The sequence below is a fragment of the Fonsecaea multimorphosa genome (genome assembly GCF_000836435.1).
Source record: "Fonsecaea multimorphosa CBS 102226 unplaced genomic scaffold supercont1.10, whole genome shotgun sequence".
NCBI lineage: Eukaryota > Fungi > Ascomycota > Eurotiomycetes > Chaetothyriales > Herpotrichiellaceae > Fonsecaea > Fonsecaea multimorphosa.
Window position 1 is genome coordinate 462,965 of NW_015971644.1, and position 13,699 is coordinate 476,663.

A 13,699-nucleotide genomic window follows, 5' to 3' on the forward strand; every position below is an offset into this window, starting at 1 on the left:
TACAAAAAAGGATGGTTGGGGGCTGCGGTTTGCGACGGGCTTAATGTATTTTAGACACGAGCAGCAAGCATCTTGAATTTTGATTGCGTTATACCCTCTCTCTCTCTCTCTCTCTCTCTCTCTCTCTCTCTCTCTCTCTGTCATGATGATAGACCCTAACTAAACACTGAACTAGCGATCATTCACCACGGAAGCTGCGTGTCATCGTACCTCCACAAGCGCACCTCATCATTGACCGTAGCTCTATCAATGATCTTCATCATACCCTGAATACTCTCGGCGGGCTCGATGGTCCCCAGTCCAATCCGGGCGGCGAGCGGGGCGACAGTCTCGGTGGCGACGACGCCCGGGTGCATGGGGAAAGCGACAATACCATTCTTCTTCTCCTCGTACGCGACGTGGCGGATGAACATGTTCAGCGCGGCCTTGGAGATGGCGTACGCCGACGACTGGCCGGGCAAATCCTCGACCATGGCCAACGAGCCGTACTGCGTGCTGATGGCCACAAATTTTGGCGTGCCGCCTTGCTTGACCGACTCCAGCATCAGGGGCCGCAAGGCCTTGAAGATGGCGATGTTGTTGAGCAGGTTGACGTCCAGAAAGTCTTGGTATTGGGACATGGGCGCGTCGGCTATGCTGGTCTCGTGCCCGATGATGCCTGCGTTGGCCACCACCACGTCCACTTTACCCGTGATCTTTTTCACGGTTTCGGCCGCCGCGAGAGCTTCCTCGACCGACTCGGGCTGCTTGGTGATTTTGACGATGTGTACGTTCCCTTTGTCCGTTAAGGCCTGTAGCTTCGTCGCCCGCGAAGGGTCGCGCGACGTCGCGAATACGATCGCCCCAGGCCGTTCGCGAAGCTGGCGCACGAATTCGTATCCGATTCCCTACAATTCTCCCCCTCAAAGAATGGGCGCATCAGCGCACATGTCATGTCACGGCTGGATAGAAACCCTGCTGAGAGAAGGGGGGCGGGTTGTTGGCGTGGGAGACTTGCCTGCGTCGTCCCCGTGACGAAATACACCGTCTGATTCGACATTGTTGTCCCCGAGCTTTTGTACGACAAGTCCAATCAGTCAATCGATCTCTGTCTTTATTCTTGCTGTCAGTCAGTGATGGGAGGAAAGGCAGTGAGTGAAAGGAAGAGCGAGCAAAAGGGATGATAGCCTAAGACCCTCCTACCTGATCAATGATCAACAGATAGCCCTTCTTTACCCCAATTCTCTGTTACGAATGCCCTCCTTACGAACCATTCAGAACCCAAGATTTATATATGTCCCTCCTGTGACGCCCTGTTGGAATCTCATACCCCGCTTTCTCGCTGTCACGGATCGCATCCCAATCTCCCCCGCATGTCACCGAGGTGGTGGTGCTGGAGGCGATGGTGGTGGGTGGAGGGAGGCCTATGCGAACGATTTCCCCCGCCCCTAAAAGTGTGGAGGTGCAGAACAAGCCTAGAGGGAGGCATGAGGCTGTGCAATCGCGCCTACAAGCAGTTAATGCTTCTAAAATACTGGACCAGCCAATGAAGAATTTACTGGGAAGAGCTAGTCTTCGTGTACCGAATAGTCAAGACAAGATCTCGGAAGATAAAGGAGAACAGCGTCAGATTTGAACTATCTTCTCCAGATCCTGGTTAACCAAGGATCGCCACGATACAATATGCCAGGAACGCCAGATTTTGCCAGACAGAAAAACACCAAGATGAACGTCTAATGGTGACGTTGCCATCAGCTACCCAAAAACGAATACCCAGATTACAATTTCTCTTCCGATTGTGTCATGCCAATTCTTTTTTTCATAATACCGTCACAATAAGTATTCTCCCTCGTCGAGGTTATATGTATTGCACTTATTGGATTTCAATCAGACCAGGGCCGAACTTGGTCGCGGCGGCAACATCAGCGACGGTGGCGAATGGGCCAGATCCCTCGACAACGGCGGCGATGGTCAGGCCGAACATGTCGTTCTCGGTGAAGGGCAGGTTGGCGGAGAAGGTGACGGTGCTGCCGCTGACCGTGGCTTGGGTGATGGGCTCAACAACAGGCACGTTCTGCTGGTTGATGTACACCAAGCTCAGTCCCTGGTAGTTGCTGGCATACTGGGAGTAGGAGCCAGTGGCCTCGAAGGAGAATTGCAAGGTCTGGTCTTGGGGTTGGATGTTCTGGGTCAAGACGTTCAGGACACCGAAGATGGGGAGGTCAATGGTGTTGCTGTTGGGGCAGGAGCCTGGGACGACAAAGTCTTGGTTCAAGGCGGAGAAGGCGAACTCGCGGGTGGAGGCGGTCAAGAAAGGAGCACCGCTGGGGATGAGACCAAGGAGGTTGCGGTAGAAGCCATTCTGCTCACCCTCCTGACCAATGACGGCAGCGACACCACGGATGAGGCCGTTGTCGCCATTGTCGCCGAAGTGTGTTTGGACATCACCCAAAGTACCCAAGACCACGTCAGTGAAGGTCTTGGCCAGGTTGATGGCGCTCTTGAAGTCAGACACCGGGGCGACGTATTTGCAGGGTTGGATGGGGCCAGCATTGAAGTGGCCGAGCGCGCCGTTGGCGTTCAAGGCGTGCAGCTCCTCTTGGGCTTGGACGGCAGTGATGGCGTCAATGACGGTTTGCTTCTGGGATTCGTCCTGGAACTGGTATCCCTGAACGTTGTGGGTCACGTTGAAGAGGAGTTCGGTGAAGAAGGCCACCTCCCAAAGCTCGTTGAAGGCGATGAGTCTCAGCGACGTGAGATCGTCGGCGGCAGGAGCAGTTGGGGGCGGGGGGCCGTTGGGCAAGAGACCGTGGGCTTGGGCCTCAATGGCAGTGAGCTGAGACGACGGGTTCTGGATGTTGGGGAAGCCGTTGGACAGAGGGAAGCTGAACGGGTTGCTGCTGCCATCGTTCGAGCCAGAGGCAGTCGACGCCGGAGGGGCGCTGGTGGACCAAGAGCCGCTGCCGCTGGTCGCTGAGGCAGTATAGTAGCCGTTGGCGGGGCCACTGTAGGAGGCAGAAGGCTGGCCACCCTGGTAGTTCTCCAGATGGGGTTTGCGGCCGTCTTGGCTGCTACCAAACCAGATGTCGCGCTTCTCGACTGGGACTGCTGCAGCAAGCGAGGCGATAGCCAAGGAGCCGAGGACTGGTGCAAATTTGGAATACATTATGAATATGTATGTGATGATGTGGTAGTGAGTGTGTATTTAACGAAAAGGAAAGTAAAGATTATTGTGTAGTTGCGATTGTTTGAATGAGCGAAAGGCTGAAAAAGAAGGAAGCTGAGCTGTTAATGTAGTGAAGTAAAGAATGAAGTGATTGTTGTATGAGTGAGACCTAACTTCAAGCGAGAGCCACAGCTGAATATATAGACGACGTGCGTAAGAGAGGATGCCGGTAGGAGCACGGAGTATATCGTGTGGCGAGCTAGCATTGGCCCATTCTGGGGGGCCGAGTTAAGCACCCGTTGAGGCAAAGGCTGAGGTAGGAGCTAAGATTTGCGGCATAGCGCAGAAGGAGATTGCTCAGTTGCTGACCCGACGGCGATGCGGTGATTTGGTGCTTGACTGCTATTCTTCCCCAGCCGTTGGTCCTCACCGCCCACATGGCCTCCGTTTGGGATCGGTCTGTTGTGCGCAGCCAGCTTATACCACAAAGAGCAGGGCGACAAAGCCAGGAGGATTGATCTGGTGCCCAGGCAAATTCCCATTCCCAAGTCATGCGCTAGCTCCAACACATCCTCAATCTCGTTGCGGACAGCGAAACCTTGTGGAAATGGCAAGGACCTACCTGTACTGTCAGCCGCGGGCGTTCGCAGCTCGGCCGCACAGACGTTGCACCAGGGTGCGATCTAGGGGTCCAGCATTACAGAAGGCCGAATCCAGAGGATGCGTGTAACCAACTCGCGAGATTTTGCTGGATGGCTGCCGACGGTCAGCGCTTGCACAGATCGGGCTCTGGCGGTGATTGCGATAGACGTGACAGGATTAGTGCTGATGAACCTAGATCTGAGGGTCATGGTGACAAAGGTTGCGCTCAAAATAGGGAGTTGCCCGCAAAAGATGCTGCGGCTGAGCAAAAGAACAGGCGAGGTGGCCATGGCCAATCAACGATGGGGCCAAGAGAACCCACGCTAAAAAAGGCTTGACCTGTGCAAGGTGGATAAGCCTAAAAGCTTGGTCATTTCAGCCCTTGTGATTGGGCAGATGAACGAGGTGGGATCCACATGCCCTATTTTTAACACCTATTATTAACCACTGCGCACGGCCTCTCTATCCGTTACCTAGTTATTCTCCAGGTTACGACCCTGAGGTCACCAGCCTCGCGGTGTGGCTATACGAGCAAAGCTTCTCGTTCTCCATCCAACTCTCTTATTCTAGGAACCTATTCGTACCTATCCGAGCATGTACCCATACCCGTTCGACCAGCCGAGCCGGCGTGCAGGTCCCGAAGGTTCGAAATTGGGATCATCGTCATCTTGCCTCCTCAGTTGTACTACCTAATAGGTAGGAGTCTCTATCCCATTACCGCAATAGCGGCTGCGTCAAGCTGACGCTGTTATTCCTGCAGGAGACTAGAAAACCACGCAAAAGCTTGATTATTCTTAAGCTTCCTCGGGCGGAGAGCTAAGTCACCTCAAGGCCTTCCATTGCTATAGGGCACAACGGCCTCTCTCAACCGTCTAGCCGATCCTCGTGACGATCTTTCCAGTCTTCTGGTCATACAACCACAGGGCGCATGAACGAGGACCGAGCACTGAGTACGAGGTACAGAACCGGCTTTTGCCATCGGGCTTACTCGTACCTGCGCCATCAGCACCTATTGCTGATTTCATGCATCCAGATCCTCCACACAGTCCCCGTTCGTGCTTAAACTCAACGACTTGCACGCAGGAACCGGTCATACAAACCACGTGTCACATTAGGATGCTCCAAGTGTTAAGCAAAGGTAAAATAATCCTAGGTACTACCAACTTACGGTCACTCTCCGTCCCCAGCCGACTTTGAGTTTTGCTCTTTTGCTCTTTTCCTTTCGAATGGGTTTCGTTGATGGCTGGAGATTTGTTCTCGAAGTCGTCCGTTTGAACACGGGGAGGGCAGTCTCCATGCGGAGGGCCTTGCGCGATCGAGCCCCAGGATTTATTCCCGGAGCCCGACCGTTTGCATGAAAGTCTCTGCCTCAGATCCACGAAATTAATGTCTCGGAGCATCAGCACAGACAACGGAAGACTTGACAAATTATCTAGATGCCGTCGGAAAAGACCTGCAAATCCTTCCTATCCAACTAACTGCCCTCGCGAATTCATCTGCGCTTGAAATACCTTCGCTCACTATCCCTCCAGCCCGGTAGTAATATCGGTGACTAACACGATATCCAGAACAAGTATACGGACAGAGGCCGCTCAAATTCAATTTTGCTCAGAGTTTGGTCACTGGGTGCAATGGTGTTATACTCCGGTGCTGCCAGCGACAAGAGATCGAAGACAACGGAAGGAGCACACTTTTGCGGTAGCCCTGTCTGCTGATTGATCCTTGCCGAATCTCCTGTCCGTATTCGGCCTTTCGCGAGTGAAAGCAGAGAAGCGGGTGGACGAAAAGAGACGTTCTCCGTCCTGTGGTGCCTCAATGGGCGAGAAAAGAAAACATCGGTCCAAAATTTGAGAGCTGGCGAGGTCGGCGCCTTTGTGGTTCTTCTGCGTCGGAGGGTTGCTCCTTTGCCAGAAACCCTTGCGAGGGCTAATGAAGACTTGACCACTTGCAAATATCTCCTGTGACAATGGAGGGACTTCTGACAGATCGATCGCTCTATTCAGCGTGCTCCCCGTGCCCTGGGAGAAGCGTGCCAGTAGTCAAATGCAGAGGTGAGTGGCCCAAGGGCGATTGCTAATTGCCTCCGCAGGAGTCTGCGTGCCTGCCCTCGTGAGCAAAAGTCGAGATGAGCGCGTTCACCCATGTTCTTCGAATCTGGGTGGAATATCTCCCTACGTTCCACAGCAGCCTCCTTTCACATTACATGGTGATTTGAAGGGTTCTAGATTGGGAGGCTCCGCGGCTGCAAGCATCTTCACTGCCAACAGACAAACAAAGTCACTGCTTCCAGTGAGCTCACAGATCATTGAAGAGCGGGCTGGCTACAAAGATTCGGGGTATTACAGCCTGAAGGAACTCCCGGCTGATAAATGGATAGGCCAGTAACCAACTGCTGGTCGAGATTCTTCAATGCCGCAGAATGCACAGTATCACAGTCACAGCATTCAACATTCGGGAACAGTCACTCCATTACTGTCCTATGACCATCGATGCCATCTGCTCCAACTTATATATCTTTAAGGCAGCATGTTTCTACTCCTTCTTGCGGAGTGCTGGGCTTGGGAATGCTGGGGATAGAGAGAACTGAGCAATCTCTTCCCGGCTTGCTACCGAGGCTATTGGCTGATCGTGGATGTTTGCTCCTATCATCACTGCGTCTCATATACTCTATGTAAGCAATTGGAGCAGACGTCCCCAACCATCCATCGCCATAGGCCAATATCAGGTTCGGAGTATCCCTGACCCCGCATTGAGCAACATGAGCAATAATAGGCGTGGATGGCATCATTCATGCCGTTTTGTTTATCTTTGCAAACTTGGGAATACATACTTGATTTGAGGGGGATTTCCTGGGTACCTAGGTACCTACCTTTTTCACACCTCCGACATACATACCTAAGGCAACAAGAAGAAACAAGGGGGTTCTTTGCTTCCAAAATGGCAACCGAGACAATCACGCAACGGCCAGCATTTCTGTCTTTGCCGAAATGGAACCAGGTTCCGGAGACCAAACATGAATGTAAATGCTTTCTCGGCTTTGGCCTGATGATGTCTGAACTGGTAGCAACTAACGGAGGTGCTCGTGGATAGTGGACTGGGCCGATTTGGTAACCCTCGACCTCAGCAAGTTTGATCAGCCTGGTGGCAAACAAGAGTTGGCAGCTCAGCTCTTCGACGCCGTGAATAGAATAGGTGAGTCGCCTCGTTTTGCATCCCCGAGGATTCTATGAAACAGTCCATGCTTTTGAAATCCTGCGGGGGAAACAAAGAAGGAGGATAAGACACAGAGGTTGGGCTCACCTTGTCGCCTGATCTGCGCAGGTTTCTTCTACATTATCAACTTTGGCCTCACGCAAGAAGAGGTCGACCGCCAATTCAGCCTGTGCAAGCAGGTCTTCAACCTCCCCACGGACGAAAAACTCAAGTATCGCGCCGATCTCGAGAATGGCGGGTACAACGGCTACAAGCCCCTGGGCATCCGCGAGATCAAGAACGGCGTCAAGGACAACACGGAGATCTACAACATCCCCAAATTCATCCCCCAGTACGAACGCGCGCACCCGGCCATCATCCAGGAACACTGGGACGAGATCCAGTACTTTGCCAAGCACGTCAACGACCAGATTGTGCGGAAGCTGCTCGTGCTGTTCGCGCTGGTGCTCGAGTTGCCCGAGGATTACTTTTTGAAGATCCATCGCTACGACGAGAAGAGCGATTGTCACTTCCGATACATGAAATATCAGTGCGTTTTCCTTCCCACATTCCTCTGTATCATCTATCGGTGGGGGAGGTCATCAAAACTGACTTTTTCTTTCTTCGCAAACAGCCGTCGGTCACCCGAGGTCAATAAACAGCTCGATAACGTGTGGGTCAAGGGACATACCGACTTTGGAAGTTTGACTCTACTTTTCAGGTAAGTCCAGAGGCTGGAGCAGAATTTCGACTCTCCCCTGCGGAGTAGGGCAGGATGGGCAGAAAGAAAGACGGTCGGCTAACATTCATGTTCCCCAAACAAAGACAACCCGTTGCGGCACTGCAAGTGCGCACGCCCGAGGGCGAGTGGAAATACGTCAAACCCTACCCGGAGAGCATCACGGTCAACATCGCCGACGTGCTGCAGTTCCTGACCAACGGGTTTTTGAAGTCGAGCATCCACCGCGTCGTGGCGCCGCCCGCGGACCAGGCCGACGTCGACCGCCACGGCGTCCTGTACTTTGTCCGGCCCGAGGACGACACCGAGCTGGTCCCCATCAAGGGCAGCCCCGTGCTGGAGAGGCTCGGGTACGACAAGGTCCTGGACCAGGCGACCGTGGGGCTCACTGCCGGAGAGTGGGTGAAGGCGCGGGTGGCCAAGAATGTCAGCCGCGTCGGTAAGGAGGAGGAGAGTATCATTAAGGGCGTCAAGGCGAAGTATTATGACTGAAGAAAGGGGGAGAGAAAGCATCTTTGGGAGGACTGAGCATGTGATAGAAGAACCTGCCAAAACAACCGTAAAACTGCCCTGCTAGACGCGCAGGTGATCGAGGGCATAGTACCTTGACTTCCGTCACATTGAACTCTGCTCGCTTCGCCTCTTCCAGCGGAGAATTTTTCGCTTAGTGAATGGAATGCCCGCACATTTACCAGTACGACGATGGAAGGTTCCGAGAGGAGGCGGAAGATACAACGAAAATAAAAAAAGACTTTGACTTCGGAAAGGTATTTCGCATTCGGTAGTACATCCACCTCGACTTGTGCGATCGCGGATAGACATAATAACATTCCCTTGTCTTTGCCGCCGATTGAGGATCCGCAGGAGGCAAAGCCGGCATCTGACGTGCCATTCATTCCCTCGACTCCACTCTGGCAAAAAAAAAGTCATCTTCTTTTAGTATACTCCCGAAAGAGTAATATTTATCGGAGAGATGCTTTTGGGCCGGGCAATATCGGGCAATAATGCGTGAAAAAAAGGCTCAGGAGGAAATGTACCGAGTAATATTGTTGAGGTCTCTCTGTAATCATTAATTGGAAATCCAGACTTTGCCTTTGCCTCAGCCTCGCTGCGGGTATTTCCTTCTCGGGGCAGTAGAGCTACTGTATCTGCGTAAGACGCGGCAAGACGCGGAATCGGTTGGTTGCACGCTGCGCGGGCTCTCATCAGTCTGATACATTCCCATGCTTCTCATTGTTCCGAAGCATCTTGGAAAGAGCTTGAGAGCCACCGCGTACAAGCTTTCTCTTTGTTACCGGCTGGGTCGTCGGATCAGGTCCGGCTCCGGCTTCGGCGGCATGGGCGTCTTGCTTCTGAGGATGCCCACAGGTGCCGTGTTCATTTACGCAAGGTCGGTCGAGAGCTCCTCTCCTCAGCAATTCCATCGGGAGTGTGGTGGTAAGTACCTGAAGGCAACGGCAATGGACTGAGAGTGAATTCGTAGTGAAACATTGTCACATCCGAGTGCGTGTTATAGCGTGGATTTTGGTAGTCGGACAGCTCAGCATGCTTCTCTTTGCATACAGATGCAAGCGAGAAAAGCTCAGTGGACAAAGTTATAACGCCTTTGCAATGCTCAAGCAGCCATGCAGATCTGCCGAGACCTAGAAAGTCGAGTTAGGCGAATCATATTTCTTGCATCGCATCAGAGTGCTTGTAGCCATAGAGAGTAGCTGTATGGAACGTCGGTGGTTGCACTGTTAGAAAGAAGTCAGAAGTCCTTCTCTTCTGGCTCGCTGAGATCTTGTCATTCTGGAGATCGCAAGGAGATTCGCCCATCCAGCAAGGTCATGGTGATAGCCGTTATGGACTACTGCTGTCGCTTCGATCTCTGCACGCCACGTCACAGACTGAGTCGACCGCGATGAGATTGATGCTCTGCGATGCCGCCTGCACGGCTGACCAAGAATGGCCGACCTCGAGGGCTGGAACCTGATGGTTCTCCTGGATTTTATCTCTTTCTCGAAGCTCGCTGTGATTGCATCATGGGCACGAGGAGCTTACCACCAAGCAAAACATCCAAACAGGAAAGGCAAGTAAGCGTGAAATGTTCCACAAACTGAAGGTACAAGCTTGTAGATATACAAAACAAGCAGCAAGAGACACTTTGCGACGTTTCCCCGCGGTGCTGAAGGTCGTATGAGACGCCCGCATCTTCTGGTTCTCATTGCGTAAAACAACGTCATATGGGAAGAACGACAAGCACAAACTGGCGAAACTCTGAAGTTTTTGACACTGCGCGACTGCCCTTGATCCGAGGTGAACGTGAGCATATTATGTTCCTTGCCCCTCTTCTGCAAGTGTTTTGAAAACGCTATACGAAGCACGTTTTCGTTGTAAGTGCTGCATGTGAGTTTCGGTATGTATATCAGAGTCGAATAAGCCGCTTCATGGACGTCGGAGCAGCCTGAGTGTGAAAGAAGGGGAACACTCTAAAACAAGATTCGAGAAGCATTAAAAGCGATACATTGCTGCATACTCTGCAAGCTCTGTCCCGTACCTCCATTGTCCTTCCCCATTCCTACTCATCCTCTCTCTCTCTCTATATACACAGCCACACCCATCATCATGTCTTGCCAGACACGGAAGCCCGACATAACGCTTTTCTTCCTCGGCGCCTCGCGCGCCATCCGCATCGCCTGGCTCCTGGAAGAGCTCAACCTGCCGTACCAGCTGGTGTCGTCACCGCGGGCACCAAACGGGCTCGCGCCGGAGGAGTTCAAGGCCCAGATCCCGACGAGGATGGGTAAGAGCCCCGTGATCAAGGACGGAGATTTGGTCGTCCAGGAGAGCGCCGCGATTGCTGAGTGAGTAGACGGACTCTCATCAGACGTGTCCCGAACGATGGCCTCCAAGCTCCTATGAACCACCTCCCCCCCACCGTCACAAATCAGCATGGGATATTGGTCCGAATGTTCAAGCGTCGACAGAATAAATGACTGATACGAGACGGGGCCCCCAATCAGATACCTCTGCGAAACATACGACCCTCAAGGCCGTCTGCTCCCCAAAGAGCGCCGAGCTCGGGCAAAAGTCAGGGAATGGATGGCTGCCGCCGAGGGGACGTTCATGATCCACGCTCTCGCGGTATGTTGTTTACTTTTCCTCAATTCCTTCCAAAGTGTCTCTCTCTTCAATCCTCCGCCCGTATCTGCCTTATGAGATGCATAGGCAATAGCCGGCCGACATTGACCACCCCCAGGGGAGCAGATCCTCTACGCGCGCTGGCGCCTCCCCAAACCCGCAGCCCAGTACCTGCCGGAGATGGAGAAGGGGCTGGCTCGCAACGTGCACAACGCCCTGAACTGGCTCGAGGCCGAGCTTGCAGATGGAAGACAGTACCTGGTGATGAGCAGCGGAAGCCGGAGCGACGCCGAAGCCGAAGCCGAAGCCACGCCAGGTCAAAGCGATAATGAGCGCAACGACGGACGTGACGACGTCTCCGCGGCGGATATTCTGATGGGTTTCAGCGTCGACTTCATCTTCGCGAGAAAGCTGGGCACTGAAGGCGCCGACTGGCCCAATGTCAGGAGGTGGCTGCACGGCATTAAGCAACGAGAGGCATATACCAGGGCGGTCAAGAAGACGGGGTACTCTCTCTAGGTAGGGATGAGTTATGAGGATGAGGGAGATCATGGGCCGCCTGCAGGACCCCGTGGGTATCGCACCACGCCCCCCAAAAGGCTTGAGTAAGACGAAAACACCATATTCAACTTATAAGTCAATGTCATTGCAACGAACGACCCGAGGGTATCATAATCAACTCTGCTAAGATTGCACATGCATGCTGATCTAATGCTCGTCGTATCGGAATGCACCACTTGTATAGAAGGCGCTCCGGCAAAACCCAACTTCAGAACTGTCCCTCGCTTGCGATTCCAATGCTATTCATCATCATCACCGTACCTGCCATTTCGGCAGGTTTCCGGACATATTCCAAGGACCCGTCGATCCACCGTCCCAGACCCAAATCATATTCAAAAAGTCTCGCTGATGTCGTACCCTTCCTGTACGTTATTCAGGCCCGTCCCCACCAGGCTGCCATTCAAGCCCATGCTCTGTCGCTTGGGTAATTTCGTGTTCCCGCCAATGCTGGCTCGTTTGGTCGGACTTGGAATTCCGGAACCTATATCACTCGTACGTCCGCGAGCAAAAGTGGCCCTTCTAGGGACTGGCGTGGTCCCAATATCATTTTCATAGTGATTGAGACTGTTCTCGCTCTCTTCGTCCATGGTGCCATCATACCCGCTGCCATAATTACTCAGGCTGCTTTTGGGCCGAACTCGGTCGGTCGATGCGTTGGGCGTGAAATTTGACCCCACGCCACTACCCAGAGGTGCTCGGGGGAAGCCAGAGACACTAGCTCGGCTTCCTGGACGGCTGTGTGACGGTGCAAAAGACGATCGTGCCGATGTAAAGCCGCTTGTCCGCGAAGCTGGCCGAAGAGGCGGGGCGGCCATGTCGCCCCTGGTTGGGGAAGGAGGTTGTTGGTTCAGTGACGGTCGACTAGTCTTTGGTTTGGGTAGCGAAAAGTCCGGTCTTGTGGGAGACGGCTGTTGCTGATTCAATGATGATCGACTTGCTTTCGTTCTGGGTACTGACGGCGTCTCCGTCACCTTCTCCATCAGAGAGTCGTTCCCACTAATTGTACTGCCGCCCGTCCTTTTCCGGCTGCGGACAGTGACAGACGCAGGGATGTGGTTACCCAGTGCCGAACCACTTCGAGGCGAAGACCTGGGTGGGGTGCGTACAGGAGCTGGAAGTTTGGAACGGGCAGTCTGAACTCTTTCTTCCAAGGTCGCAATTTTGCCGCGTAGATTTCTGAGGTGGATGATCGAGGCCGATTGGGGCAGCCCTGACGGCCGTTGCGGAGCGTTTGCGGGCCTTGAAAGGCTCTGGCGAAACGACGACGAAGGTGCCGTTCGTGCTAACGTTGCAATCGAAGGTCCGCGAGCATGACCGACAGGCCTCGCGGCGGTAGATCCTGAAGTAGATGGGCGAGACGTCAGGCCATTGGCAGTCAGAGACTGTCGGGTCCTTGGAATACCAGGCGTGGCAAAACCCTTGGAGACCTGAGTCGACTTCTCCGAGATTGGAGGTGATGGAGGAGTTGGTGTGTCGGATAAGCCTGACGAGGAGCCAGCCTTTGGTGGAGGTGTGTCGAAGGTAGGCGAGGAGGCATTCGTTGTGGTGGGGGATAATTCTGACCGTGGCGAGGCTGATACAGCAATTGGCTGCAACGAAAGGTGCTTTTCTCGCCGGGACAGCTGGTCCACGGCCTTTCGCAGCTTCTCTTTGGTGATGTCGGTCTCGATCTTGAGGTCCGAGAGTTCGTCCCGCAATCTCTGCGCTTCAATCCGCAGTGCCTCCCTTTCTTGCTCTCCAGAACGGACTTCTTCCTCCAGCATCACGCTCCGTTCGATGGTCTGGTTGTATTTCTGTTCCATGTCTTCAAGGGAAGACTCTGTGTTCCGTTGTTTGCGCTCGTAGTCGTCATTGGCGACTTCGGTATCGCGGAGGCGCAGATTTAACTCCCGGTTTGTCTCCCGGAGTTCCCTAATCTCCTTTTGCAGCGTATTTTGCACATTGGACGCTTCGGTCTTGGATTGCTTATATTTGGTCTTCCATTCCTCGACCTCATAGTGGAGATTGGCTGCTCGCTCTTTCAGTTGGCGCTCGCGTTTCTCTGATGCGTCGATATCCCGTTCAAGCTCCGCCTCCAGGTCTTTACTGGAGGCTTGAAAGTCGGCGAGTTCGGCTTCTAGCAGTTCGTATTGTGCTTTGTAGTATTTCAGTGACTCCTCAAGAGAGGAGCTAGGTCCAGGGGGCGAAGAAGGAACGGCGTCTGCGGGTGCCATCTTGGGCGTTGATGGTCGTGGTTCGGCCGTCTGATTGTGGTCGCTGATTGTGGTCGCTGATTGTGGTCGCTGATTGTGGTCGCT

At 53.5% G+C, this 13,699-nt stretch overlaps 5 protein-coding genes across 5 annotated transcripts; 2 read left to right on the plus strand and 3 right to left on the minus strand.

Annotated features, from left to right (window-relative positions):
* Positions 1-182: 182 nt before the first annotated feature.
* Positions 183-1,039, minus strand: Z520_05743 (uncharacterized protein; the record flags this gene model as incomplete). Its single annotated transcript, XM_016776246.1, has 2 exons — positions 183-887; positions 1,025-1,039. The coding sequence occupies 2 exons, from the start codon at positions 1,037-1,039 to the stop codon at positions 183-185; spliced, it is 720 nt and encodes a 239-aa protein (XP_016632565.1).
* An 813-nt stretch (positions 1,040-1,852) lies between these two features.
* Positions 1,853-3,145, minus strand: Z520_05744 (uncharacterized protein; the record flags this gene model as incomplete). The annotated part of the gene is made up of 1 exon (XM_016776247.1): positions 1,853-3,145. The coding sequence occupies one exon, from the start codon at positions 3,143-3,145 to the stop codon at positions 1,853-1,855; it is 1,293 nt and encodes a 430-aa protein (XP_016632566.1).
* A 3,579-nt stretch (positions 3,146-6,724) lies between these two features.
* On the plus strand, positions 6,725-8,210 carry Z520_05745 (uncharacterized protein; the record flags this gene model as incomplete). The annotated part of the gene is made up of 5 exons (XM_016776248.1): positions 6,725-6,806; positions 6,878-6,979; positions 7,109-7,529; positions 7,614-7,700; positions 7,805-8,210. 5 exons carry the CDS (start codon positions 6,725-6,727, stop codon positions 8,208-8,210), a joined length of 1,098 nt encoding a protein of 365 aa, XP_016632567.1.
* Positions 8,211-10,325: 2,115 nt separating this feature from the next.
* Z520_05746 (uncharacterized protein) lies at positions 10,326-11,360 on the plus strand (the record flags this gene model as incomplete). Its single annotated transcript, XM_016776249.1, has 3 exons — positions 10,326-10,564; positions 10,724-10,844; positions 10,968-11,360. The coding sequence occupies 3 exons, from the start codon at positions 10,326-10,328 to the stop codon at positions 11,358-11,360; spliced, it is 753 nt and encodes a 250-aa protein (XP_016632568.1).
* Positions 11,361-11,734: 374 nt separating this feature from the next.
* Z520_05747 (uncharacterized protein) lies at positions 11,735-13,615 on the minus strand (the record flags this gene model as incomplete). Its single annotated transcript, XM_016776250.1, has 1 exon — positions 11,735-13,615. One exon carries the CDS (start codon positions 13,613-13,615, stop codon positions 11,735-11,737), a length of 1,881 nt encoding a protein of 626 aa, XP_016632569.1.
* Between the last annotated feature and the right edge of the window lie 84 nt (positions 13,616-13,699).